Consider the following 27,631-nt stretch of genomic DNA (forward strand, 5'->3'; position numbering starts at 1 on the left):
TGCCACTTTAGTAATGTTACATATCCTACATTACTCATCTCATATGTACAGTGGGGAAAAAAGTATTTAGTCAGCCACCAATTGTCAAAGTTCTCCCACTTAAAAAGATGAGAGAGGCCTGTAATTTTCATCATAGGTACACTTCAACTATGACAGACAAAATGAGAAAAAAATCCAGAAAATCACATTGTAGGATTTTTATGAATTTATTTGCAAATTATGGTGGAAAATAAGTATTTGGTCAATAACAAACGTTTATCTCAATACTTTGTTATATACCCTTCGTTGGCAATGACAGAGGTCACATGTTTTCTGTAAGTCTTCACAAGGTTTTCACACACTGTTGCTGGTACTTTGGCCCATTCCTCCATGCAGATCTCCTCTAGAGCAGTGATGTTTTGGGGCTGTTGCTGGGCAACACAGACTTACAACTCCCTCCAAAGATTTTCAATGGGGTTGAGATCTGGAGACTGGCTAGGCCACTCCAGGACCTTGAAATGCTTCTTACGAAGCCACTCCTTCATTGCCCGGGCGGTGTGTTTGGGATCATTGTCATGCTGAAAGACCCAGCCATGAAGCACAAGCACTTCGCGACACTCGCATTAACATCTGCTAACCATGTGTATGTGACCAATAAAATTAAATTTTGATTTGAAGATTTACATGCTAAAATCGCCACTGTGACATTTGTACATTTTGAAGTGAAAAGGTGTTGATTCTTTGAAGTGAAGTGTTTGAACTTCTTTTAATCGTTAAACTGGTCTTCAAAATGAACGCGCGTCTCATGAACTAATGGTGATTAATCACATATCACAATCCTGCAATAAAGAGGGGAAGGGTTTCTATCCGTAATGTGTCTGTGTTTCTGTTGTATTCTCAAATGAACATTTCCTTGTTGTCAGGCTGTAAGATCTCCGATCTCTTTTATTTGATTGTCACTGTCTCAGTATATCAGCTATCTGAATCCATTTAGCAGCTTGACATACGGCTTGCATCACCAATGCAGCCACAGGCCTACAGTATGATGGCATTACTGGCCTGATGGTCATCTATCATCTGAAGCAAAGAGTAGCTACAGTGCATTCGGAAAGTATTCAGACCCGTTGACTTCTTCCACATTTTGTTACGTTACAGCCTCTTTCTAAAATTGATTAAATTGTCCCCCCCCCCACCCCCTCATCGATCAACACACAATACCCCATAATGACAAAGCAAAAACAGGTTTTTAGAAGAAAAAAATAAAATTAACAACGGAAATAACACATTTACATCAGTATTCAGACCCTTTACTCAGTACTTTGTTGAAGCAACTTTGGCAGCGATTACAGCCTCGAGTCTTCTTGGGCACAGCTATTTTCAGGTCTCTCCAGAGATGTTTGATCGGGTTCAAATCCGGGCTTTGGCTTGGCCACTTTCCCCGTGGCCACTCCTGCATTGTCTTGGCTGTTTGATGAGGGTCGTTGTCCTGTAGGAATTTGAACTTTCGCCACAATCTGAGGTCCTGAGCACTCTGGAGTAGGTTTTCATCAAGGATCTCTCTGTACATTGCTCCATTCATCTTTCCCTCGATCCTGACTAGTCTCCCAGTCCCTGTCGCTGAAATAAATCCCCACAGCAGGATGCTGCCACCACCAAAGTTCGCTGTAGGGATGGTGCCAGGTTTCCTCCAGGCGTGGCGCTTGGCATTCAGCCCAAAGAGTTCAATCTTGGTTTCATCAGACCAGAGAATCTTGTTTCTCAAGGTCTGAGAGTCCTTTAGGTGCCTTTTGGCAAACTCCAAGCGGGCTGTCATGTGTCTTTTACTGAGGAGTGGCTTCCGTCTGGCCACTCTACCATAAAGGCCTGATTGGTGGAGTGCTGCAGAGATGGTTGTCCTTCTGGAAGGTTTTCCCATCTCCACATAGGAACTCTGGAGCTCTGTCAGGGTAACCATCGGGATCTTGGTCACCTTCCTAACCAAGGACCTTCTCCCCCGATTTCTCAGTTTGCCCAGGCGGGGAGCTCTAGGAAGAGTCTTGGTGGTTCCAAACTTCTTCCATTTAAGAATGATAGAGGCCACTATGTTCTTGCTTCAATGCTGCAGACATTTTTTGGTACCCTTCACCAGATGTGGCTCAATACAATCCTGTCTCAGAGCTCTACGGACAATACCTTGAACCTCATGGCTTGGTTTTTTTCTCTGACATGCACTGTCAACTGTGGGACCTTATGTGGACTCCAAACAAGTTGTAGAAACATGTCAAGAATGATCAATGGAAACAGGATGCACCTGAGCTCAATTTTGACTCTCATAGTCTGAATACTTATGTAAATAAGGTATTTCCGTTTTTTTATATACATTTGCAAAAATGTTTTAAAAAAAACAACAGTTTTTCGCTTTGTCATTAGGGGGTATGTAACTGACAATTTACCTGTAAGTCTATGTCGTTGTTTTATGTTTGAATTGTTTACGTGTTCGCTATGCGGGGGAAATGATAATACAAACGGAACTACGTGGCTAATAACTGTTGTAACGGGGATCATTATCGTAGCAACACACCTTTGGAGTGAAGGCAATACCGCGCTGTGTTAGCTAAATTTTCATGTCTTCGGGTGTAGTTCGTAAAGGTTGAAGTGTGTATGTTAGGATGGAAACGTTAGAATAATTAAGGATGAACCGTGAATTCATGCCAGGAATAATAAATGTGACGTTTTGATTTCCTCCCTTCTGTAATAAGCAGCCAATTAGGTATTTTTCCTTTGTTCATGTGTTTTAATCTGATACTGTTATTGCTCCGGCTAAACTTTTTTTGTATGTAAGCACTTCAGAGTTATGTTACCAAGCTAATAAGTCACTCGTAAGACCAGAAGGTTGTTAGAGTGTGCTTAACTGTATTTTCATTTACTTTATAGTTCTCACGGAAGGTGATAATTCTGACTAAAACTACAGAATAAAGCCGCCAGTTAAAATCAAGGAACTGTTGTGCTCGTGGTTACTGGAGGGGGCTACAGGGTATTTATTGTATGTAGATTGATGAGGAATGATATGAATGATATTTCATACATTTTAGGTATAAGGCGGTAACGTAACAAAATTTGGAAAAATTAAAGTATGAATTACTTTCCGTATGTGCTGTACATTTTGTTCCTGCCCTCTCAAGGGACGCCACATGATACACATAACCGCTTCTACGGGCATATGGGGAGGGTTCTTAAAATGTAGCATCCAATCAAAATCATGTCAGCGGACCATTCAAACCGTTTTTACGATACAAAATTCTCCAGACCCCCAAGGGAGGCGTGACAACAACGTGATTTTGGAGGTATTGTAACGTGAAATGAACACATGGGTAACCTGAGAATCATGTTGTTAGTCATACCAAATTCACTATATATGTATTTAATGTACTTCTACTATGTGAGTCAAGAAATATAACGCTATATGAAAGCTATGATCAAGCTATGATAAAATTATTTAATCAACAATAGCCTTTTAGCTTACCATGCCATACATGTGCCATGAAATGACATCATTAAGAAAATCTTTAGCTTATTTTCAAATGTCTTCACCTGATTTTGAAAAACATAATCATAGTGTCAGAATATCTATATATTTGCATATATTTAGAAGTTATACAGCACATTACTTACTATTTTCTTTCATTATTTGTTCCTTTTCCGAAGTGACTGCAAGCGGATAACTCTATAATAGACTCCTGATTTTATTAATCCATCTTCAGTTTGGTTATCCTTAAAACTGGACAGCAAAGCATTCCTACTCGATTCAGTAACATTTGAGTACCAGAAATACACTGAGAAATATAAGAGACCTAAAAGCAAAAGCCTGCAGAATATTTTTTTCACCATCTCACCGGTGTGTGCCGTGAATCACAAGCTACAACACAAAAGTTTACTGGTAACAAGCTTCCCCACAACACTCATTGGTACGCTCGACCTGCCCTGCCAGTTTTTCTGCCAACATTTGACATCAGACTACAAAACAACAATTGACCAACCTTATGTCTTTTGTGAGGCACTTTAACGTCACATAAAAACCAACCTGTTGACAAGCCTCTGAACAAACCTGACAGTATCGGTATCTTGCCTTCTTAGTTTCTACCGGCACCAGCCACCACTGGGCTATGGCTGAGAGAAACTATTATTTTCCTGTATTTGATTTATTGTGGATATTGATTGATATGGAATAAACATGATTGTATGTGCCGGAAGACACAGACAGATAGATGCATTCCCTTTACGGGAAGGGAACAGGTGTTAACCAGATATGCTTAAGTAACATATTTAATTAAGTTATTGTCACGTGTTAGTCTATAATTATCTGTTGTAACTACAGTGCCTTTAGAAAGTATTCACACCCCTTGAATTCTTCCCAAAAAATTGTGTTACAGAATTTAAAATGGATTAAATTGAGATTTTGTGTAACTGGCCTACTAACAACACCCCATAATGTCAAAGTGAAATTATGTTATTAGACATTTTTACAAATTAATTAAAAATGAAAAGCTGAAATGCCTTGAGTCAATAAGTATTTAAACCATTTGATAATGGCAAGCCTAAATACGTTCAGGAGTAAAACAGTGCTTAACAAGTCACATGCTACATTGCGTGGACTTACTCTCTGTGTAACAATAGTGTTTAACATGATTTTTAAATTACTTTGTCATGCCTGTTCCTGCTCCTCCTCGGGCGCCAGGCTACCCTTCATTACGCACACCTGCCACCATCATTACGCGCATCAGTACTCATTGGACTCACCTGGACTCCATTACCTTGTTGATTTCCCCTCCTATATATGTCTGTTCCTCGGTTAGATTATTGTGTCAGTATTATTGTCGTTTTGTTTTCCCCTGTCCAGACACTGTCCGTATTCTGTTTCTCTCCGTTTTTCATTAAATGTTCACTCCCTGTACTTGGTTCTCATACATGATTCCATGTGTTATTTCATAGTTTTGATGTCTTCACTATTATTCTACAATGTAGAAAATAGTAAAAATAAAGAAAACCCCTTCAATGAGGAGGTGTGTCCAAACTTTTGACGAGTATTGTATATTTATTAAAAGCAGACATTGATTATCTCTTTGAACATGGTGAAGTTATTAATTACCCTTTGGATGGTGTATCAATACACCCAGTCACTACAAAGATACAAGCGTCCTTCCTAACTCAGTTGCCTGAGAGGGAAACCGCTCAGTGGTTTCACCTTGACTCCTATGGTGACTTTAAAATAGTTACAAAGTTTAATGGCTGTGATAGGAGAAAAATTAGGATGGATCAACAACATTGGATTTACTCCACAATACTAACCTAAATGACAGAGTGTATCGAAAGCACTCAAACGCCAAAGCACTGCTTCCTCAAAATAAAACCTTTTGTTTCTTACTGTTCCTCAAAGCACCGTTGAAAAATAGCCCATACAGTAATACATTTTACAGTGAAGACGAGTGACGAGCTTGGTAATGATAAACTCACAGGAAAATAACTATCCTTTGGAGAGAGAGAACCTGAATGGAATCGATGCCATGGTTATCTGTTACTGGGCTCTCTGTTGACCATGCTATCGCACGGTAACATATCAGTGAAGTTTGGGGTCAAAGGTAGGTCACATGACCACAACTAGGAAACGGGGCTTTGAGAGCTATCAGTAGAGAGTACTTTCTGTTGTCACTTTTAAGAACGGTCTTTTATGTTACTCCCTTGCTCGTTGAAAGTAGTTTCAACATGATGAGAGGCGACATGTGAGTGCAATTCAAATTTTTGTCTAACTACTGTATCAGTTAGAAGGGGATGCTTGATAACTGTAAATACGCACATCTTACTCATTTGTTCATGGCGGAAATGTATTATTCAGTCTGAAAGTCCACTTCCATTTTTCTAATTGTTTATTTATCTTTGTCTTGAAGGGGCTCTCCAAACCAGACCTGTGACAGTGGTGTATCCATGGATCTCTTCTTACACTATTCTCTCGTTCCGTCGGTAAGGGGTCTCTGTGATCCCGTACAGTACATTAACATCCAGGTAACACTTTACTTGACACCTAGCGTCATAACACGTTATGATACAGTCATAACCATGTCATAACCGCTGCCATTACCTGTCATAATATGATCATAACACTGTTATAATGTGATCATTACACTGTCATAATATGATTCTAACACTGTCATGACCCATATGTTTACACCTGTTGGGACATATATTGCGTTATTTTATGGCTGATTGTGACACCTACATATGAGTGTCAAAACCCACATTTATTCAAATGTGTTTTTTCCCTGCCAAGAAGTTTCCATTTGAAAATGTGTTTCTTAAATCCTTTGTTGTTGTAATGAATTCTTTAAAGTTGGGTTTTTACACTTTATGACACTGTCAAGAAGCATTATGACCAGTATGATCGGAATGATGTAAGCCAGATAGACCTATCACGTACATGCCCTTATGTCAGTCATCAGTCCAAAAAATGGGTGTCTTGTCCTGCTCCTGAAATCGTCTCCTGCATTCCCATCCCAGTCAACAGAGCATTTGGGGTAGGTGCATGTCTGACATCAATGTGTTCACAATTACAATGATAATTCGGTATGGTCAATTTCAGAAAATGTTGTATTACATATAAATACCTTTGACAAGTAGGCTATGGTGTAATGGAATGTTTTACGTTGTGTCATAACCAGCCATAAAATAACGCAATCAATGTCACTTCAGGTCTACATATATGTGTTATGACCATATTATGACAGGTTATGACAAGTTATGTCAGCTGTTATGACATTATGACATGGTTATGACCGTATCATAACGTGTTATGACACTAGGTGTCAAGTAAAGTGTTACCAACGTCCACTGATGCCAGTAACACTACATTCTTAGAAAAAAGGGTTTGGCTGTCCCCATAGGAGAACCCTGTTTGGTTCCAGGGAGAACCTTTTTTGGTTCCACGTAGAACCCTTTTGGGTTCCATGTAGAACCCTTGGTGGTCCTACATGGAACCCTAAAGGGGTCATCCTGGAATCAAAAAGAGTTATTCAAAGGGTTCTCCTATGGGGACAGCTGAAGAATCCTTTTTAGGTTCTAGATAGCTCTTTTAGGTTCTAGATAGTGTAGTACATCAACATAAGATATATTCTGTTCAACTGTGTTTTTTTTTTACTACAGATATGCTTATGTAATAAGACCATGCTATTTTTCTGACAAATTATCATGTATTCAACAGTGCCTTTGGAAAGTATTCACACCCCTTGAATTTTTTACAAATTAAATTCAATCCCTTTGTTATGGCAAGCCTAAACAAGTTTAGGAGTAAAAATGTGCTTAACAAGTCACATAATAAGTTGCATGGATTCGCTTTGTGTGCAATAATAGTGTTTAACATGATTTTTGAATGGGCTACAGAGATGAGGAAGTCAAACATACAATTATCTGTAAATCGAGCAGTGAATATCAAACACAGATTATTTTTTTCCAATGCCTCACAAAGAAGGGCACCTATTGGTAGAAAAAATGCAGACATTGAATATCCCTTTGAGCACGGTGAAGTTATTAATTACACTTTGGATGGTGTATCAATAAACCCAGTCACTACAAAGATACAGATGTCCTTCTTAACTCAGTTGCCTGAAAGGAAGGAAACCGGTCAGGGATTTCACCATGAGGCCAATGGTGACTTTAAAATAGTTAACAGAGGTTAATGGCTGTGATGGGAGAAAACGGAGGATGAATAAACAGCATTGTAGTTAGTCCACGATACTAACCTAAATGACAGAGTGAGAAGAAGGAAGCCTGTACAGAACAAAAGCCCACAAAGGAAATATAAATTATATTTAAATAATAAATTCCTTGGTTTCCCAGAAATCCTGCTTATTCCCTTCTGATTCCAGGAATCCTCCAACCAGGATTTCGGGAAAACCAGGGAATTTATTGAAAGTTTCTGGAATTTTGCAACCCTAGTCTTTGCTCTCTTTTGTGCATTCTACATAGTTCGTCATCGTGGTTGTGCTGTCGGCCCTGCAGAGGAGATCCAGACACCTGCCCATTGATGAGAAGCTCCCCTTTCTCAACAACCGCTTTGGCATTGTTGTGTGAGTCACACCGTAACCCCTGACCCTTTACCGGTCAACCCATGCTGACCCTTAAAGATAGAGACAGACACACACCGGTTTCTCATCTCAAATCACATCCTATTCCCAATATACAAATGTAGGATCTTAATTTGAGCCAGTTTGCTACAGCAGACAAATAATCCTGCAGCAACAGGAAATGTGAATTATTATGCTTTTGTCGGGGTTGATCCATTTTTCATCAGGGCAAATTAAGTCGGACATTTTAAAGTGGAAATTAACAACTTAAGAAGCCTTTTTAAACTTTGAATACTCTACAAGTTTGCATTTCCTGCTGTGCAGGAAAATTGTCAGCAACAAAAGGGAGATCAAATTAGGATCCTACATCTGTAATTCTTTCTATATAGTGCATTTAACTAGGCAAGCCAGTTAAGAACAAATTCTTATTTATAATGACGGTTTACCAAAAAGGCAAAAGGCCTCCGGCGGGGATGGGGGCTGGGATTAAAAATACAAATAAATGAAATACAAATATAGGACGAAACACACATCACGACAAGAGAGACAACACAGCACTCATAAAGCGAGACCTAAGACGACAACATAGCATGGCAGCAACACATGACAGCACAGCATGGTAGCAACACAACATGGCAGCAGCACAACATGGTAGCAGCGCAAAACAGGATACAAACATTGTTAGGCACAGACAACAGCACAATGGGCAAGAAGGTAGAGACAACAATACATCATGCAAAGCAGCCACAACTGTCAGTAAGAGTGTCCATGATTGAGTCTTTGAATGAAGAGATTGAGATAAAACTGTCCAGTTTGAGTGTTTGCTGCAGCTCGTTCCATTGCTAGCTGCAGCGAACTGAAAAGACGAGCGACCCAGGGATGTGTGTGCTTTGGGGACCTTTAACAGAATGTGACTGGCAGAACGGGTGTTGTATGTGGAGGATGAGACCTGCAGTAGATATCTCAGATAGGGGGGAGTGAGGCCTAAGATGATTTTATAAATAAGCAGCAACCAGTGGGTCTTGTGACAGGTAGACAGAGATGACCAGTTTACAGAAGAGTATAGTGTAGAGTAGAGTGCAGTGATGTGTCCTATAAGGAGCTTTGGTGGCTAATCTGATGGCCGAACGGTAAAGAACATCTAGCCGCTCGAGACCACCCTTTCCTGCCGGTCTATCAATTATGTCTCCGTAGTCTAGCATGGGTAGGATGGTCATCTGAATCAGGGTTAGTTGTGCAGCTGGGGTGAAAGAGGAGCGATTACGATAAAGGAAACCAAGTCTATATTTAACTTTAGCCTGCAGCTTTGATATGTGCTAAGAGAAGGACAGTGTACCATCTAGCCACACTCCTAAGTACTTGTATGAGGTGACTACCTCAAGCTCTAAATCCCCAGAAGTAGTAATCACACCTGTGGGGAGGGGCATTCTTCTTACTAAACCACATTACTTTTGTTTTTGGAGGTGTTCAGAACAAGGTGAAGGGCAGAGAAAGCTTGTTGGACACTTAAGAAAGCTTTCCAGATATCAACAGTAATACAATCAAGGCACGGCAGAGGACAGGGAGAGCTCTAAGGTGTTGATTTAGGACATTTGAATGTGCATTAGATGGCAACAGGATCATATTATACAGCAATTTCATCAGGTAACATGAAACAAAGCAGGCGAGAGGTGGTTAGAATAGGATGGGAGTCCAAAAGTCTGTGTAACCAATAAAGTCAGAGTCCGAATGTGGGAACAAACATAGTCTATCCCACGGTAGGGTAAACAAGAAAGTTTATAGTCAACAAAGCATGCAGGAGTCATGAGGCAAATAGCAAAAGAGCAAAATGCACAAGAAAAAAAAAAAAAACGACTTGGGGCTAGCCATTGTAAGTTCAGAGTCACTCGCCCCAACAGTGCCTGTGTGTTGGAGGCGAACGAAAGCTCGGTAGAGAAGGGGGGGGGGGGGGACCTGTACCAGACAGGGGGAGACAAGCCAGGGCAGACGGTGAACAGATCGCCAGGTGGAGTCCAAGCAGCAGTGCAGCAGGCAGCGGGAGTAGGTGTCACACCCACTTGGGAGAAGCTTTATTTCTGGAGGCAGATTTCTTGTAGAAAATGCCAGTGGATGGTCTCTGAATAGCAGCAGGGTGCTTCAAGGCCTCTAGATTTGGGAGGGGTAGCCTGTGAGTCTCCTGCCGTGTGTTGGCCTCAGAGGCTTCGACACCTTTCACTTCACGCCTCAGTGCTAAATGACGTTGTATCTGGTCTGTCCAAAGTTAGGTTGTAGGTTTGGAGTTTTGATCTGGAGTAAAGGTCATGCTGCGGAGGGTAGCGTCCTGCACATATCCCTGCCCCAAAATCCAAGTTTCTCTAACTCCCAAACTATGTTATTGTAAAAAACATGTTAAAAATGTTGAGAGCTCACATGCAAAAATGCACCCTAGATGGGGTAAGCCAAAACCAATGTATGTGCTCTGATCAAAAGTACTACACCACGTATGATGTGTGGCTCTGGTCCTAAATACTGCACTACATGAGGGATAGGGTGTGATAGAATATTTGAACACTCTTCATAGATACAAACATACTCCTCTTTACTACCCCCTCCCTCTCAGGCCTCTGGACCTCATGGAGAACCTCAGTAACAGATGGTCCTATGGGTTTGCCTTCGGAGCTGTATCCTCCAGTGTCTTGCTTCTTTTCTCAGAGCATTACATGACCTTCAACGTTCCACCCTGGGCCAAAGGTAATTCAAAATGTTTCTGAGTGAATGGAATACTGAACAGGGGTGTGTCAGAATGTCGTTTAGCGAGTGGAACGCCAGTGTAGCAGGAGTGTCAGGCAACATTAGAGCCTCAGAGGGCTCTCAGTACCTGCTGGGTTTCTCATCTCCCTGGTATCAAATCAAATGTATTTAATAAAGCCATTTTTTACATCAGCAGATGTCACAAAGTGCTTATACAGAAACCCAGCCTAAAACCCCAAACAGCAAGCAACGCAGATGTATGAGCACGGTTGTCACGTCGGTATGAAGGATCGGGAGACAGGCGCAGGAATGCGTAATAGGGTTTTTTATTGACCCAAACTACAGCGTGCCATGTAAATGCACGGGGATGAAGACCAAACAACGTATACAAAACACAGGGTTGAAACCCAAACAAAAAAGCGAGGAGTACCTTGATTAAATACACAAGCGCACAATGATACTACACGGGTCGAGACCCGTAATCATCTGCACAATGCAAGCGGCACGAAAGCCAAAACAACACAGCACAGGTACTCACACGACCAAAAGACATTGGAACAAGGATCCGTGACAACGGTGGCTGGGAGAAACTCCTTAGAAAGGCAGGAACCTAGGAAGAGTACTTGATTGATTCATGAATGCCACTGTTTGCCTTATTGTGCACTGTAGCATTGATAATGGTTAGGGCTGGGAGTTTTTCCTGACCACATAGCCCTAGTGACAATAATATGTGCACTGCTCTCAAAACAAGCTAAACTTTGTCTTTGTCTTTGCAGCTTTTGTGTACCTTGTGGGTGCTCTCGAGGTGGGCCTGGCCTATTTCCCTTTCTTTGCGTGTCTGTCAACCCCTTGCCGAGAGTTTGGGGCTGTTCTGGGAATCCTCTACTCTTTGACATGGTGAGTGCACGTTTGATGTGATGTCATGATGTAGGGTCAGGAGTTTTTACCGACCCTGAGACCGGTTGAAGTCAGGTTCCAGAGTTTTTTTCTGGTCAGGCTGTGAAAAGTATTTGCCCCCTTTCTGGTTTTCTATATTCTTGCATATTTTTTATGCTGCATGTTATTAGATATTCAACCAAAACCACATTTTAGATAAAGGGAACTACCACCACCATGCTTGACCATTGGTATAAGGTTCTTACTGTGGAATGCAGTGTATGGTTTTTTGCCAGACATAATGGTACCCATCTCATCCAAAAAGTTGACTGAAGTTTACCAAAAAGCACCTGGATGATCATCAAGACTCTTGGAAGAATGTTCTATGGACAAATATATAACAAAAGTATAACTTGTTGGACGACATGGGTCCCATTATTCCTGCCGAAAACCAAATACTGCATTCCACAGTTAGAACCTTATACCAACGGTCAAACATGGTGGTGGTAGTGTGATGGTTTGGGGATACTTTGCTGCCTCAGGACCTGGATGACTTACCTTAATAGAAGGAACCATGAATTCTGCTTTGTATCAGAGAATTCTACAGGAGAATGTCAGGCCATCTGTCTATGAGCTGAAGCTGAAGCGCAGCTGGGTCATTCAGCAAAACAAATTATTCAAAACACACAATCAAGTCCACATGAAAATGGTAAAAAAGCAAGAAATTTGAAGTTTTGGAATGGCCTATTCAAAGTCCAGAAAGTCTAAGTTAATTGAGATGTTGTGGGCAGGACTTGAAACGAGCAGTTTATGCTTGAAAACCCACACATGTCGCTGAAAAAAGCAGTTCTGGGGGAAAAAAGCAGTTTTGAAGTCTGCCAAAATTCCTCCACAGCAATGCGAGACTGATCAACAACTACAGGAAGCATTTGGTTGCAGTCATTGCAGCTAAAGGTGGCACAACCAGTTATTGAGTGTAAGGGGGCAATTACTTTATCACACAGTGGAATTGGATATTGCATAACTTTGTTATTTATAGAAATAAAATAAGTATTTATTTGTTTGTTATTTGGTTCCCTTTTATCTAATGTTAGGTTTTGGTTGAAAAATTATGCAATAAGCGGGAAAATCCGAAAGGGGGGAAATACTTTTTCACGGCACTGTACCTGTAGACAGCTTGATTTAATCATTACAGGAACTGCCCAGCTATTTTACTGAACAGGAGTTGTGTTGATCTAAGGACTCCCTATAACAGCCTGGTTGGTTTTATTTGCAGGATAATCATCACGCTGTGGGATACAGTGATGTGTCCCACTGGTAAGGTAGGTGAGTACTCAACAAGCCAACACATAGCCGTTTACCCTCGCCATTCAGAATACTTTAAACAATGTGGTATAACAGGCTGGTATAGCAAGGTGGTTTAGCAACATATACTGCCCACAAGCAAGAGTACTGTAGTCAGTGGTGATTTTAGCATGTAAATCTTTGTGGGGCAAAAAAAATAAAAAGTGGGATGCATGACAGCAAAGCCACTACACAACACTAAACAATACATTAATTGCACTATAACGGTGACAAAAAGGGCCTACAAAGGGCCTACATAAAGCTGTCCAAACGGCAGTCCCAACATCTTACCACTGCTACACCTGGCTATCAGCGGAGCCTTGTCTGGCAGTGAGACAGTTCATTCAGCCTCCTTTACTGCCTTTCAAAAAAACATTGCTGATATGAATGACTTACTTAAACAAATGTGGTTTATAATGACAATTGAAATGTACAAGCTATGGCATAAGGGGACGACAAGCGGATAAAAGGCCTTCCGTAATTTCGATTAAGACATCAATGAGCGAACTAGGACGGACGTAGTCGTTTTAACCATTTGTTTAGCACTTTCAAATGTATGGCGACAGAATTCAGAACATGGGCCGTTCTTACAGTGTTCTCCCTGTACACCAAGTCAGAACCGTAGGATAAATAAAGTGGGCATATAAGCAGACAGTGAAAGATCTTACAATATTCAATGATTACATTTCTCTTAAACAGGTTATAGGCTACAGTAGAACAGTCAGAACAGTAGACAAAATTAAGAGCTGTAAATGAACCACATTTTTAGGGTGAGGCACATGGACTACTACCATCTTACTACACAACATACACTTAGTATTACTTTCTTAGCTACAGTATACATACTGTATCTCCCTGGCATATTACATAATTTATGAAGCAGCATACAATACATTTTTAGACTCACATTGTTGCACTCGGCTCACTTGAACAGGAATGTGGCGCGGCGGTCCTCCAAGTTAACAGTTGCTTTGGGTGCGGCACAAATCATGCTTCATTGACAGCATGGCCAATGTTGAATGTTTATAATTTTTAAATTGGAAAAGAGACCCTTAAATCCCAGATTTGGGACCACACAGCCACTGTCACTGATTCCTTCCAAACCACTCATTGAATTTGCGATTTCCAACTTGTTGTGTAATATTCAATGGCCGATGAGCAACGATACGTTTTATCTATAATTTCTCTTCATATGACAAAGATTAAAAAGGATTTGCCAGTAGATTGTCAACTTGATTCATGATGATGACTGCTATCTAAGATTGTGAAAGTATGATGTTGAAATGATCAGTCCAATCAAAGCTACGGTAGATATAACGTGATTTGACGTCATTTTATCTGTGGCCAATGACCTTGAGCCTTCTTGGATGGGCACTTCTATGGCAGCAGCCGAATGGCTAGAATTTTCAATGTCTCCTCTTACTCTTGGCAGTGACGTAAAGTCACCCATGAGTGATAGAACACTGAGTCAATCACTGCGCAACACTCCGTATTTTCTGCTGGCTTGCCCCACCACCACAGAAAGCACTGAGCTAGGCTGAAACACCACCATTTTGGAGCTGCCTTACTCAAGACAACAAAAAAGAGACCATGTTTGTATGCTGCTTTATTAACTCAATGATATGCCATTTTTTACATTGTTTGCAAACTGATATGTGACACGTATTAATGCCAAAATAACATGCAAAACAGGCAAGCCCCCCCCCCCCCCCCAAAAAAGAAATACGTTGTAATTAAACAACAACAAATCTGGGGCTCAAAACCCCACCTGCCTTGATTGACGGGTCGCCACTGACTGTAGCACTTATCAAGGTGAAAATAAAAATGGATATGCACTCTTCTGGGAAGAGGTGACGAACCACCAATATGATGATTGTGTGATAGAATGTGTTGAATCCATTTTGTGTTTCCGACATCCTGGCATGATAGCACAGAAAAACAGAAAAGCCTGTCTGAATAGCAGACAAAATATGTCTTATCCTAACTTGATTGGCATTGAATACCTGTCGTTGATGCTAATACCACTCACAAAGCTGGTATGCATCCGTTTATTAGCATTGTCATTACGTTCAAATGCTTATACACTGTATAACATTTAACATATTTCCCAAGCCATTCATCTCACATATAGTTCCCAGTACAGTATGTGATGTCATTGCATTCAATAATATATCTTTATCACACATGCCAAATGAGTTATTCCTTTCACTTACTACGTTCAAAATCTATATCCCTGACCATATTTTCCAAGTCATTCATCACTCTTTACAGTAGGTGTGGCCTATGTATTTCTGTGTCTATGACTGCCATGTGAATTTGAACTTGTACTCTGTAGATACTGGGTAGTCACCAGAAGCTCGTCTACCAGTGGCCGACCATTTTGTCTCTCGTATTCCTCCTGGGGCGGTTCACATACATGCTGGTCAAAGCTGTTCGGATTCGACTCCAGCTTGAAACTGAGGTGAGAATTTCAGTTGGAGAAATAGTTGTTACCACATCCGTTTGAGGATTTGTGTCAGTGAAAAGGGGAAATTAATCTCAATAGCGTATATCAGATATGATGAAATACATACTTGTGTTATTTACGACTCATATTCAAATGAGATTTACAGTTGAAGTCGGAAGTTTACATACACCTTAGCAAAATACATTTAAAATCAGTTTTTCACAATTGCTGACATTTAATCCTAGTAAAATGTCCCTGTTTTAGGTCAGTTAGGATCACCACTTTATTTCAAGAATGTGAAATGTTAGAATAATAGCTGAGAGAATGATTTATTTCAGCTTTCATTTCTTTCATCACATTCCCAGTGGGTCAGAAGTTTACATACACTCAATTAGTATTTGGTAGCATTGCCTTTAAATTGTTTAACTTGGGTCAAACGTTTTGGGTAGCCTTCCACAAGCTTCCCACAATAAGTTGGGTGAATTTTGGCCCATTCCTCCTGACAGAGCTGGTGTAACTGAGTCAGGTTTGTAGGCCTCCTTGCTCGCACACTCTTTTCAGTTCTGTCCACACATTTTCTTTAGGATTGAGGTCAGGGCTTTGTGATGGCCACTCCAATACCTTGACTTTGCTGTCCTTAAGCCATTTTGCCACAACTTTGGAAGTATGCTTAGGGTCATTGTCCATTTGGAAGACCCATTTGCAACCAAGCTTTAACTTCCTGACTGATGTCTTGAGATGTTGCTTCAATTTATCCACATCATTTTCCTGCCTCATGATGCAATCTATTTTGTGAAATGCACCAGTCCCTCCTGCAGCAAAGCACCCCCACAACATGATGCTGCTACCCCTGTGCTTCACGGTTGGGATGGTGTTCTTCGGCTGGCAAGCCTCCCCCTTTTTCTTCCAAACATAATGATGGTCATTATGGCCAAACAGTTCTGATTTTGTTTCATCAGACATTTCTCCAAAATGTATTTGTCCCCGTGTGCAGTTGCAAACCATACTCTGGCTTTTTTATGGCGGTTTTGGAGCAGTGGCTTCTTCCTTGTTGAGCGGCCTTTCAGGTTATGTCGATATAGGACTCGTTTTACTGTGGATATAGATACTTTTGTACCTGTTTCCTCCAGCATCTTCACAAGGTCCTTTGCGGTTGTTCTGGGATTGATTTGCACTTTTTGCACCAAAGTATGTTCATCTCTAGGAGACAGAACGCGTCTCCTTCCTGAGCGGTATGACGGCTGCGTTGTCCCATGGTGTTTATACTTGCGTACTATTGTTTTTACAGATGAACGTGGTACCTTCAGGCTTTTGGAAATTGCTCCCAAGGATGAACCAGACTTGTGGAGGTCTACCATTTTTTTGTGAGGTCTTGGCTGATTTCTTTAGATTTTCCCATGATTTCAAGCAAAGAGGCACTGAGTTTGAAGGTAGGCCTTGAAATACATCCACAGGTACACCTCCAATTGACTCAAATTATGTAAATTGGCCTATCAGAAGCTTTTAAAGCCATGACATCATTTTCTGGAATTTTCCAAGCTGTTTAAAGACAGTCATCTTAGTGTATGTAAACGTCTGACCCACTGGAATTGTGATACAGTGAATTACAAGTGAAATAATCTGTCTGTAAACAATTTTTGAAAAATTGTGTCATGTACAAAGAAGATGTCCTAACCGACTTGCCAAAACTATATTGTGTTAACAAGACATTTGTGGAGTGGTTGAAAAACGAGTTTTAATGACTCCAACCTAAGTGTATGTAGACTTCCGACTTCAACTATATATATATCATGAACTTCAGATCATGCCAAAAGAAAATGGCCGTCACAACAAGGGGAGAGATCTAGGTTAGCATTTACTAGTCTTCAGCATGCCAAAAGGTCTTTAGACATGCCCGACTTTGAGGAGCAACCATCCAATGAATGATGAGTTTGTCTGTTGACAAGAATCTTCTTTCAGGACCAAGACCAGCTAATCCAGTGTCACCAGGCCAAGCATGTACAGAGGTTGTTGAGGAGGATCCCTATTGACCGGTAGGACAACAGTAGGAGAAACACTGGCTCATGATATATTCTGTGGTTATATAAAAGTAAATCATTGGTAACAGCCTGTCACACCATTGATAAATACACCACCATTGGCCTGGTTTCAAAATTAGGCCTACTATGTTCAACACGTGACAATCATTCACATTTCATCGTTGGTCATGCAAACATTCAGCATCAACTGGTTGTGTGTCTTAAAGATTTTTCATGGAGCGTTAAGAATGGTTTTGTTAAATTCCGGTAATCGTTTTGATAGGAAACTGGAGGCCAGTTGGTTCCAGAGGAGGGTCTATGACTGGGACCCCCACTTCAAGTTCCCTAACAGAATGATCGGCACATCCATCATATCCCTGATTGGCTTATACACGGTTCGCCTTGTTATATGGGCGGGATTAGGTTTTTCATGTGTTATTTTACACTTATTTTGTGTATTTTATTTGCCATATTTTTGTGTGCTTCTGACTGTGTGCTTTGGGTGCGTCTGTCCTTCCACAGATGACTTTGGCTGACTATAGTCTCAGTGACTATGCGTTTGATAAATTGGATGTTCTGAAAGACCAACTGAAGAAGCTGGCTTTTTCCTGCAATGAGACAGAGATATTTGTAGCTATGATCCCCCAATTTGAGGAATTCGCTCATGTTGCCAGAAGTAAGGAGCATGGTTTAGACTATTGTGTGTGTGCATGCTTGCGTGCGTGTGTTGCCGCACCCACACTCATAGAAAGAAAAGTGCTATCTAGAACCTAAAACGGTTCTCCGGCTGTCCAAATAGGAGAACCCTTTGAAGAACCCTTTAGGGTTCCATGTAGAATCCTGTGGTTCTACATGGTTCCAGAGGGTTCTATCTGGTTCTACATGGTTCCAGGGGGTTCTACATGGAACCCAAATTGTTCGACCTGGAACCATAGGGGACAGCCAAAGAACCCTTTTGGAACCCTTTTTTCAAAGAGTGCAGAGTTTGCCTGAATATTTGTACCATTATCATTCATCAGTCTGCATAGTTTACGTATCAGTTTGTTTGTTTGAATGATTTTCCAGAGTGCTGGCTAGCCACAACCATCTTTGCCAGCCTAACGTCTGTGTCATACACATTCCATGTGTTAGCATGCTACCGGTATGTCCTGTTTGATGCAGTTATTCCACAAATATTCCATATATTGTATATACACAGTATAGATTATGTAAATGATGTATGATCTGTTAGCATTGCTGTTATAATTTTCGCCCTGTCACAGGAAACATCTGAAGAGATTGTGGGCGGGGGAGAAGGCCTTTCTTCCTGAGAAGTTCCATAATCCCAATTCTGCAGTCAGTGTGGTGAGTAGCAGCGCATTCCAATGCCAGAATGTTCCACAGAATTATTGGGAATGTTATTTGTAGTGTCAAACTATTTAAGAGTCATATTTTGTAACGTTACATACAGGCTGCCATCACAAGATACTCCGGATGGCAAATAGCATTTACTTTGTGGGGTAAGACAACCTTTCCTCTTCCTTTCAGCCCACACAATACATACTTATAAGGGGATATATAGAATGAGACATAAGCAGTCACCTCCAAAATGATTGCCACTCTTGATAAAGATGAGCAAAGAATACTGTGGAAAAGAAGGAATACCAATACAGAGACATATTATATGATAAACAAAATACAAATTTATGCTAATACAATTGCTCAGAGAAAAATGTTTTGTTTTAAGTAATAAAATATAATCTCAAAGATATCTGTGAAAATGATTTTCCTGTTTTCAACGCTTTGTGCATCCTCCCCATGCAAGGATAACAGCGCTAAGCCTTTCTCCGATAATGCTTAATGAGATTGAAAAATACATTGGTAGGGATCTTAGACCATTCCTCCGTACAGACTCTTTCCAGATCCTTGATATCCGTTGGTCTGCGCTTATGGACTGCCCTCATCAATTCAAACCTCGGCTTTTCAATGGGTTTCAAGTCCGGAGACTGCGATGGCCATTGCACCCGGTGCCAATCCAAGTGCCAATGCCGTTTAGCAAACTCCAGGAGTTTACATTTGTTGTTTGCTCTCAATAAAATAGCCTATTGGCATGGTGTTGGCGTCTAACTTTTGAGTTGGAGGCTTGGTGACCCCAAGATTTTTTGATGCCATCCGAACTGTCTTCCTCACTGTGTGTGGGGACAAGATACACTTGGGTCCTCTACCAGGGAAGTTTACCACAGTTCCAGTGGTTTTAAACTTTGTAAATGTTGCCCTAATAGTGGTATATTTGGTTTTTCAGTTTTTTTTTTAGTACCCATTGCCTAATTTATGAAAGTCAACAACCAGTTGTCTCTTTTCATTTGTGATTTATTTGCCTTTCCGCATGGTGATGGATGACAAAAGGATTTTGCACGTGTGTTACCTCATTTTTATACCCCAGTGAAACAGCAAGCCAAGGAAGGCCACAATACAGTTCCTTAAACTGAGATACATTTTTTAAAAGTAGAATGTTAATGCAGATTTTCTTTAGTTTGATTTTATTTATAATAATCTTCAAGGTTGCCAGTAATATTGACAGGTATCTTTGTTAGATAAAAAAAAAAAACTTCTTAAGCGTAATCTCTTTCTCCGAGCAATTGTATTAGTATAAAACTATGTAATTGTCACTTTTTGGGGGGGATACAGTATAGCGCAGTATTTGTATTATTTACTGTCTTTTTTGTTCATCTTTATGAAGGGTGCCAATCATTTTGGAGGTGACCGTGAATAATTATTTATTGGATAGGTAAATAAATGCATTCTATATGAAAGTTCTCCAATTTCTTCCAGGTTTTCTAATTGTTCACTTTGTCCAGTTCGTCTTTGCGTTGCTCTTTACCTACGGAGTGGTCCTCCCCATCCAAAATGGAAGAGTGTTGGAAATGTTGACCAACATGGGAACTATTCTGTAAGTGTACTCCATGGGACAGTTTCCCAGACCCAGATTAACAGAGAATCTCCATTGAAAGTGTTTGTGAGTCCAGGATTAGGCTTAATCTAGATTTGGGAAACTGGCCCGTTCAGTGCTTTAAATAGGCTGTAACTATTCAGAAATAAAACATATTCAAGGAGCCGCTCAGCTCATATGAAAAAAATGTCACTGATCGCTGGTATTTCTTTACCCATTGAGCGTTGACGTAACATATTTCCTGGTATGTATGCATATCCAAGCAGTGTGAGTTTCCTTATCCTGTATGAGGTAACGTTCTCTCTATCAGTTTGACCATAGGTATCGTTATAGGACTGGTTATACTACAGGTGGTGCTGGTCCAAGTGTTCTTCCTTCAGGACAAGATCTCACCGTCAGACAGGAAGAAACCTCTGGCACTCAACAACAGGTGCGGTATTATGTAACACAGGCCATACCTCTTGACCTAACGTTCACCTTAGCCTACTGGTCACCAGTCATTCACCCATCACAACTCTACCCAGTCACAATCTATGGTTAGTGTGCTTCTTTGGAACGCTCACACAAAGAAAGAAGAATGCTTAACAGTTCCTTAATTAAAGGATTTCAAGGGAGGACATGGTGCATGATAAAACACCCACATTTACAGTACCAGTCAAAAGTTTGGACACACCTACTCTTTCAAGGGTTTTTATTTAATTTGACTATTTTCTACATTGTAGAATAATAGTGAAGACACAACACTATGAAATAACACGTATGGAATCGGGTAGTAACCGAAAAAGTGTTCAACAAATCAAAACATATTTTAGATTTGAAATTCTTCAAAGTAGCCACACTGCCTTGATGACAGCTTTGCACACTCTTGGCATTCTCTCAACCAGCTTCACCTGGAATGCTTTTCCAACAGTCTTGAAGGAGTTCCCACATGTGCTGAGCACTTGTTGGCTGCTTTTCCTTCACTCTGCGGTCCAACTCATCCCAAACCATCTCATTTGGGTTGAGGTTGGGTGATTGTGGAGATCAGGTCATCTGATGCAGCACCCCATCAATCTCCTTCTTGGTCAAATAGCCCTTACACAGCCTGGAGGTTTGTTGGGTCATTGTCCTGTTGAAAAACAAATGATAGTCCCACTAAGCGCAAACCAGATGGGATGGCGTATCGCTGCAGAATGCTGTGGTATCCATGCTGGTTAAGTGTGCCTTGAATTCTAAATAAATCACAGACAGTGTCACCAGCAAAGCACCCCCACACCATCACACCTCACACGGCAGTTGGAACCAGAAATCTCAAATTTGGACTCATTAGACCAAAGGACAGATTTTCACCGGTTTAATGTCCATTGCTCGTGTTTCTTGGCCTAAGCAAGTCTCTTCTTATTATTGGTGTCGTATAGTAGTGGTTTCTTTGCAGCATTTTGACCATGAAGGCCTGATTCACACAGTCCTCCGAACAGTTGATGTTGAGATGTGTCTGTTACTTGAACTCTGTGAAGCTACAATGGGCTGCAATCTGAGGTGCAGTTAACTCTAAGGAACTTATCCTCTGCAGCAGAGGTAACTCTGGGTCTTCCATTCCTGTGGTGGTCCTCATGAGAGCCAGTTTCATCATAGCACTTGATGGTTTTAGCAACTGCACTTGAAGAAACTTTCAAAGTTCTTGAAATGTTCCGTATTGACTGACCTTCATGTCTTAAAGTAATGATGCACTGCCATTTCTCTTTGCTTATTTGAGCTGTTCTTGCCATAATATGGCTCAAACGCATTAAGAAGGAAATAAATTCCACAAATTAACTTTAAACAAGGCACACCTGTTAATTGAAATGCCTTCCAGGTGACTACCTCATGAAGGTGATTGAGAGAATGCCAAGAGTGTGAAAAGCTGTCATCAAGGCAAAGCGTGGCTACTTTGAAAAATCTCAAATATAACATATTTTGAATTGTTTTGGTTACTACATGATTCCGTGTGTGTAATTTCATAGTTTTGATGTCTTCCGTATTATTCTACAATGTAGAACATAGTAAAAAATAAAGAAAACCCCTTAAATGAGTAGGTGTGTCCAGACTTTCCACTGGTACTGTACCACAAGAGGTAATGACTGGAGCAGAATCAGTGGAATGGTATCAAACACATGGTTTCTATGTGTTTGATGCCATTCCATTAGCTTAGTTCCAGACATTATCGTGAGCCGTCCTCCCCTCAGCAGCTTCCATTGTACTATACATATCATACTGCAAAGGTAAACATTGGGACAAAAATTGGCATTGGACTTCCTGGTTTACATCATAATATCTTTTCACAAGTATTTTTCTTTACCCACAGCTATTTATATTAGTTGACCTTAGTTACGCAAGCTTTTCTTAACCCAGGGTTAACGCTGGGGATTAGTAGTAGTGGTTCTCAACTGCTAACGCTAATGTTCACAAGCTAATGTGATGCGTTAAACACAACCAGTATTTACAAGTTAATCTTGCATGCCTCTGGTGACAGACTGGAGGAGATTTTATGGGTTGACACAGCGTTTCACCCAAACCAGGGCTAGTTGAGCTTCATAATGCATAAATGTGTGGAAAAGACAATGTGCGGTCAAGCTGTTTGCACACACACGCAAGAACACACACAACCACAGACACACACACAACCACAGACACACACACATGCCGTGACCCCACTTTGGCATGTTCTGCATACATATCAGGAAATACATACACTGAGTATACAAAATATTAAGAACACCTGCTCTTTCCATGACACAGACTGGCCAGGTAAATCCATGTGAAAGCTATGATCCCTTATTGATGTCACTTGTTCAATCCACTTCAATCAGTGTAGATGAAGGGGAGGAGACAGGGTAAAAAAAAATATTTTTAAGCCTTGAGGGAATTGAGACATCGATTGTGTATGTGTGCCATTCATAGGGTGAATGGGCAAGACAAAATATTTAAGTGCCTTTGAATGGGATATGGTAGTAGGTGCCAGGCTCACCGGTTTGTGGCAAGAACTGCAACACTGCTGTGTTATTCACACTCAACAGTTTCCTGTGTGTATCAAGAATGGTCCAACACCCAAAGGACATCCAGCCAACTTGACACATTGGAGTCAACATGGGCCAGCATCCCTGTGGAACACTTTTGACACCTTGTAGAGTCCGTGCCCCGATGAATTGAAGCTGTTCTGAGGGTGAAATATCAGGAAGGTGTTCCTAGCGTTTGGTATTGTTTGGTTGTTGACATGGCACTCTATGGTATCTCCCCTTTTAGGAAGGCGTTCCACAACTTCAACTACTTCTTCTTCTTCTACAACGTTGTGATGGGCCTGAGTAACTGCATCCTGCGTCTGCTAACCAGCTGCGTGGTGGGCACCTGGCTGGTGTCACGCATCGACCGTACCATCATGCCGAAGGGATACGAGTCCATGGACCCTGGTCAGTTTAGTGACCTAGTTAGGGCCCATAGGGTTTTCCCTGACCAAGAAAAACTCTCCGCCCTAATTAAAGGCTCTGACTAAAGCCTATAGTTTTTGGTTGAAAACTCATACAGGTGCAGCTATACACAAACAGGTGATTCAATCACTGTAATATAAGTGCGTAGCCAACCAGAACGACTCCTTTCTGTAGAGCAGGGGTAGGCATCCCTGTTCCTGGAATGTCTTCAGTACTGCAGGATTCTGTTCCAACGAGACACCACACCTGACCAACTGAGCTAATTAATCAGTTCAGTGATTGTCTAAATTCGACACACCTGGTCTTCCAGGTCAGTTAAATCCAAATCATGAAGTGTCTGTAGCACTCCAGGACCAGGGTTGCCTACCACTGCTGTAGAGTGTGGCAGCTTGATGTGTACAAGTACACCCCTTTGACAGGACGCTAGTCCCAAATTTGGTCCTGCCCCCCCCCCCCCCCCCCCCCCCCCCACCTCTGAGTTCACCTTCAGTTTTTTGCCCCAACACTACACAGCTGATTCAAATAATCAAAGCATGATGATGAGTTGGATATTTGAATCGTCTGTTTTGTGCTAGGGCAAAACCCAAAACGTGCATCCAGAGGAGTGGCCCCAGGACTAAGGTTTGGAAACACTGCTCTCGTCAATCGCAGGGCCTGTAATATAGGATTTATACAGAAGGTGGCAGTATTTCACAGGATTTGTATGACAAAGATTGTGTGGCAAGTACATGTCATATAGAATGTAACTCTTTGACTGTCTATTTTAGGTTACAGCACTTGGATCGGGATGATTTTTGCAGACCACTACCACAACAATCCTGTCATGGTGTGTTTCTGTCATCTTCTCCTGTCCAACACCATGGCGAAACAACAGAGGACCACAGAGGCAGCATCCTACTCCACGTTCAACAACACATCTTCGCCAGGTCCGTTAACATTAAGATGTCATGAACACAGCTGCAGATCAAATAATAGGCTGTTTAAAATATAATTTTCTCTAGGTTGAAGTTTCTCATCATGTGAGTGTATATTAGACTAAATTGTTCTCTCTAATACCACTGTGTTGTAGATTCAGCCTGTGGAAGTTCTCTCTAATACAACTGTGTTGTAGATTCAGCCTGTGGAAGTTCTCTCTAATACCACTGTGTTGTAGATTCAGCCTGTGGAAGTTCTCTCTAATACCACTGTGTTGTAGATTCAGCCTATGGAAGTTCTCTCTAATACCACTGTGTTGTAGATTCAGCCTGTGGAAGTTCTCTCTAATACCACTGTGTTGTAGATTCAGCCTGTGGAAGTTCTCTCTAATACCACTGTGTTGTAGATTCAGCCTGTGGAAGTTCTCTCTAATACCACTGTGTTGTAGATTCAGCCTGTGGAAGTTCTCTCTAATACCACTGTGTTGTAGATTCAGACTGTGGAAGTTCTCTCTAATACCACTGTGTTGTAGATTCAGCCTGTGGAAGTTCTCTCTAATACCACTGTGTTGTAGATTCAGCCTGTGGAAGTTCTCTCTAATACCACTGTGTTGTAGATTCAGCCCGTGGAAGCCGGGCCAGGCGGCGATGGATGCTCCTCTACACCCTGATGAAGAACCCACGACTGATCCTCCTGAGGAAGAACAGGACCTCGTCCAGTCCCACTCACCACCAGGACACTGTGGTCCAAGCCTGGCTGCTGGCCTCTCAGACCGAACAGATGGGACAGGCACCAGAGATGACGGCCACAGCCGCTACAGTTACGTCAGATCAGACGATGACCAATGGGCAGGCATTAACTGACTGATTCTGCTCCGGGTTTATACACGCGCGGCCTGAAATAGTGTAGTACAATAGTGTGATGTAACATTTAGTAGACCTACAGACATTTCGAGGACACGTTTTGGCTCATGAGTGCTACACTTGATACTACAGGCCAATTCTTCTGTAGGCCAAGCTCTTACAATGTATTGTATGTGATGAATAATATGATTAATGTATTGTAAATTCGGGAAATAGCTACATAATTACTCCTACTGTGAAAGATGACAGGACAAATGGACACAGTTGTGCTTTTTACCTCATATTGGCCCGTTTGTTTTTAGTAGGCCACATAGCCGCGGGAAGTAGAGGTGCTGAGGGCGCTGCAGCACTCCCTGATAAATCATCATCATAAAAAAAATATACAGTACCAGTCAAAAGTTAGGACACACCTACTCATTGAAGAGTTTTTCTTTATTTTTACTATTTTTCTACATTGCAGAATAATAGTGTAACCCTTGAATGAGTAGGTGTATCAAACATGTTGACTGGTATTATATATACGTTTTAAAATATGTTTATTCTTAAAGATGTTTTTTTTTCTCATAAAAATAGTGCACTGGGCCTTTACTAGTATTAGCAGAACAATATAGATGTCTGTAGCTCAAGTAACAACAAAAGAATTCAGCATCTCTGCTCTGTCAAAAAAATCTAGTTGTATCATTAAGAACAGTATTTTGCAGGATTAAATTGTCGGAATTGAAGTCCCTTTCTTTTTGATTGTCATTCTAATGGAATCCAGAAAGAACAAAACCATGTCCTCATATTAAAGGTGCAAAGTTAAGGGTAAAGACACAAAACATCCACATCAAATTAATTATTTTTATTGATCAAATTACATCAATCAATCAATCAAATGTATTTATAAAGCCCTTTTTACATGTCACAAACTGTTGTACAGAAACCCAGCCTAAAACCCCAAACAGCAAGCAATGCAGATGTAGAAGCACAGTGGCTAGGAAAAGCTCCCTAGAAAGGCCAGAACCTAGGAAGAAATCTAGAGAGGAACCAGCCTCTGAGGGGTGGCCAGTCCTCTTCTGGCTGTGCTGGGTGTAGATTATAACAGAACATGGCCAAGATGTTCCAACGTTCATAGATGACGAGCAGGGTCAGATAATAATAATCACATTGGTTGTAGAGGGTGCAAGAGGTCAACACCTCAGGAGTAAATGTCAGTTGGATTTTCATCGCCGATCATTCAGAGTTAGAGACAGCAGGTGCGGTAGAGAGAGAGTCCAAAACAGCAGGTCGGGGACAAGGTAGCACATCCAGTGAACAGGTCAGGGTTCCATAGGCACAGGCAGAACAGTTGAAACTGGAGTGGCAGCATGACCAGGTGGACTGGGGACTGCAAGGAGTCATCAGGCCAGGTAGTCCTGAGGCATGGTCCTAGGGCTCAGGTCCTCCGAGGGAAGAGAGAGAGAGAGAATTAGAGGAGCATACTTAAATTCACACAGGACACCGGATAAGACATGAGAAATACTCCAGATATAACAGACTGACCCTAGCTCCCCGACACATAAACTATTGCAGCATAAATACTGGAGGCTGAGACAAGAGGGGTCGGGATACACTGTGGCCCTGTCCGCGGATACCCCCAGACAGGGCCAAACATGCAGGATATAACCACACCCACTTTGCCAAGGCACAGCCACCACACCACCAGAGACATATCTTCAACCACCAACCTACTACCCTGAGACAAGGCCAAGTATAGCCCACAAAGACCTCCCCCACGGCACAAACCCGAGGGGTGCGCCAACCCGGACAGGAAGATCACGTCAGTGACTCAACCCACTCAAGTGACGCACCCCTCCTAGGGACGGCATGGAAGAGCACCAGTAAGCCAGTGACTCAGCCCCCGTAATAGGGTTAGAAGCAGAGAATCCCAGTGGAGAGAGGGGAACCGGCCAGACAGAGACAGCAAGGGCGGTTCGTTGCTCCAGTGCCTTTCCGTTCACATTCACACCCCCGAACCAG

At 41.5% G+C, this 27,631-nt stretch overlaps 1 protein-coding gene and 1 pseudogene across 2 annotated transcripts; one reads left to right on the forward strand and one right to left on the reverse strand.

Moving 5' to 3' along the window:
* The window catches only part of LOC139374852 (beta-1,4-galactosyltransferase 1-like), a 31,706-nt pseudogene extending 27,753 nt beyond the window's left edge, over window positions 1-3,953 (reverse strand).
* A 1,643-nt stretch (window positions 3,954-5,596) lies between these two features.
* Window positions 5,597-26,355, forward strand: LOC139374874 (STRA6-like). Of its 2 annotated transcripts, none has more exons than XM_071116057.1 (18): window positions 5,597-5,735; window positions 5,901-5,973; window positions 7,972-8,072; window positions 10,669-10,799; window positions 11,576-11,696; window positions 12,952-12,997; window positions 15,355-15,480; window positions 17,425-17,498; window positions 17,767-17,878; window positions 18,006-18,159; window positions 18,549-18,624; window positions 18,746-18,827; window positions 18,934-18,982; window positions 20,295-20,412; window positions 20,723-20,842; window positions 23,674-23,837; window positions 24,623-24,781; window positions 25,387-26,355. In XM_071116057.1, exons 1-18 carry the CDS (start codon window positions 5,719-5,721, stop codon window positions 25,635-25,637), a joined length of 1,974 nt encoding a protein of 657 aa, XP_070972158.1. In that variant the 5' UTR covers window positions 5,597-5,718; the 3' UTR covers window positions 25,638-26,355. The 2 variants fall into 2 exon arrangements, with proteins under 2 accessions (XP_070972158.1, XP_070972157.1); XM_071116056.1 differs by having other exon boundaries at window positions 5,619-5,735; window positions 5,901-6,015.
* Window positions 26,356-27,631: the final 1,276 nt, after the last annotated feature.

Source organism: Oncorhynchus clarkii, chromosome 19, assembly GCF_045791955.1.
Source record: "Oncorhynchus clarkii lewisi isolate Uvic-CL-2024 chromosome 19, UVic_Ocla_1.0, whole genome shotgun sequence".
Lineage (NCBI taxonomy): Eukaryota > Metazoa > Chordata > Actinopteri > Salmoniformes > Salmonidae > Oncorhynchus > Oncorhynchus clarkii.

What these genes read in the sequence shown, in the direction of transcription:
- LOC139374874 (XM_071116056.1), top strand. An exon ending in GACTCCAGCTTGAAACTGAG is followed by an intron (nt 15,481 to 17,424) that starts GTGAGAATTTCA and finishes ATCTTCTTTCAG; the next exon opens with GACCAAGACCAGCTAATCCA. An exon ending in ACCAACATGGGAACTATTCT is followed by an intron (nt 20,413 to 20,722) that starts GTAAGTGTACTC and finishes TCTCTCTATCAG; the next exon opens with TTTGACCATAGGTATCGTTA.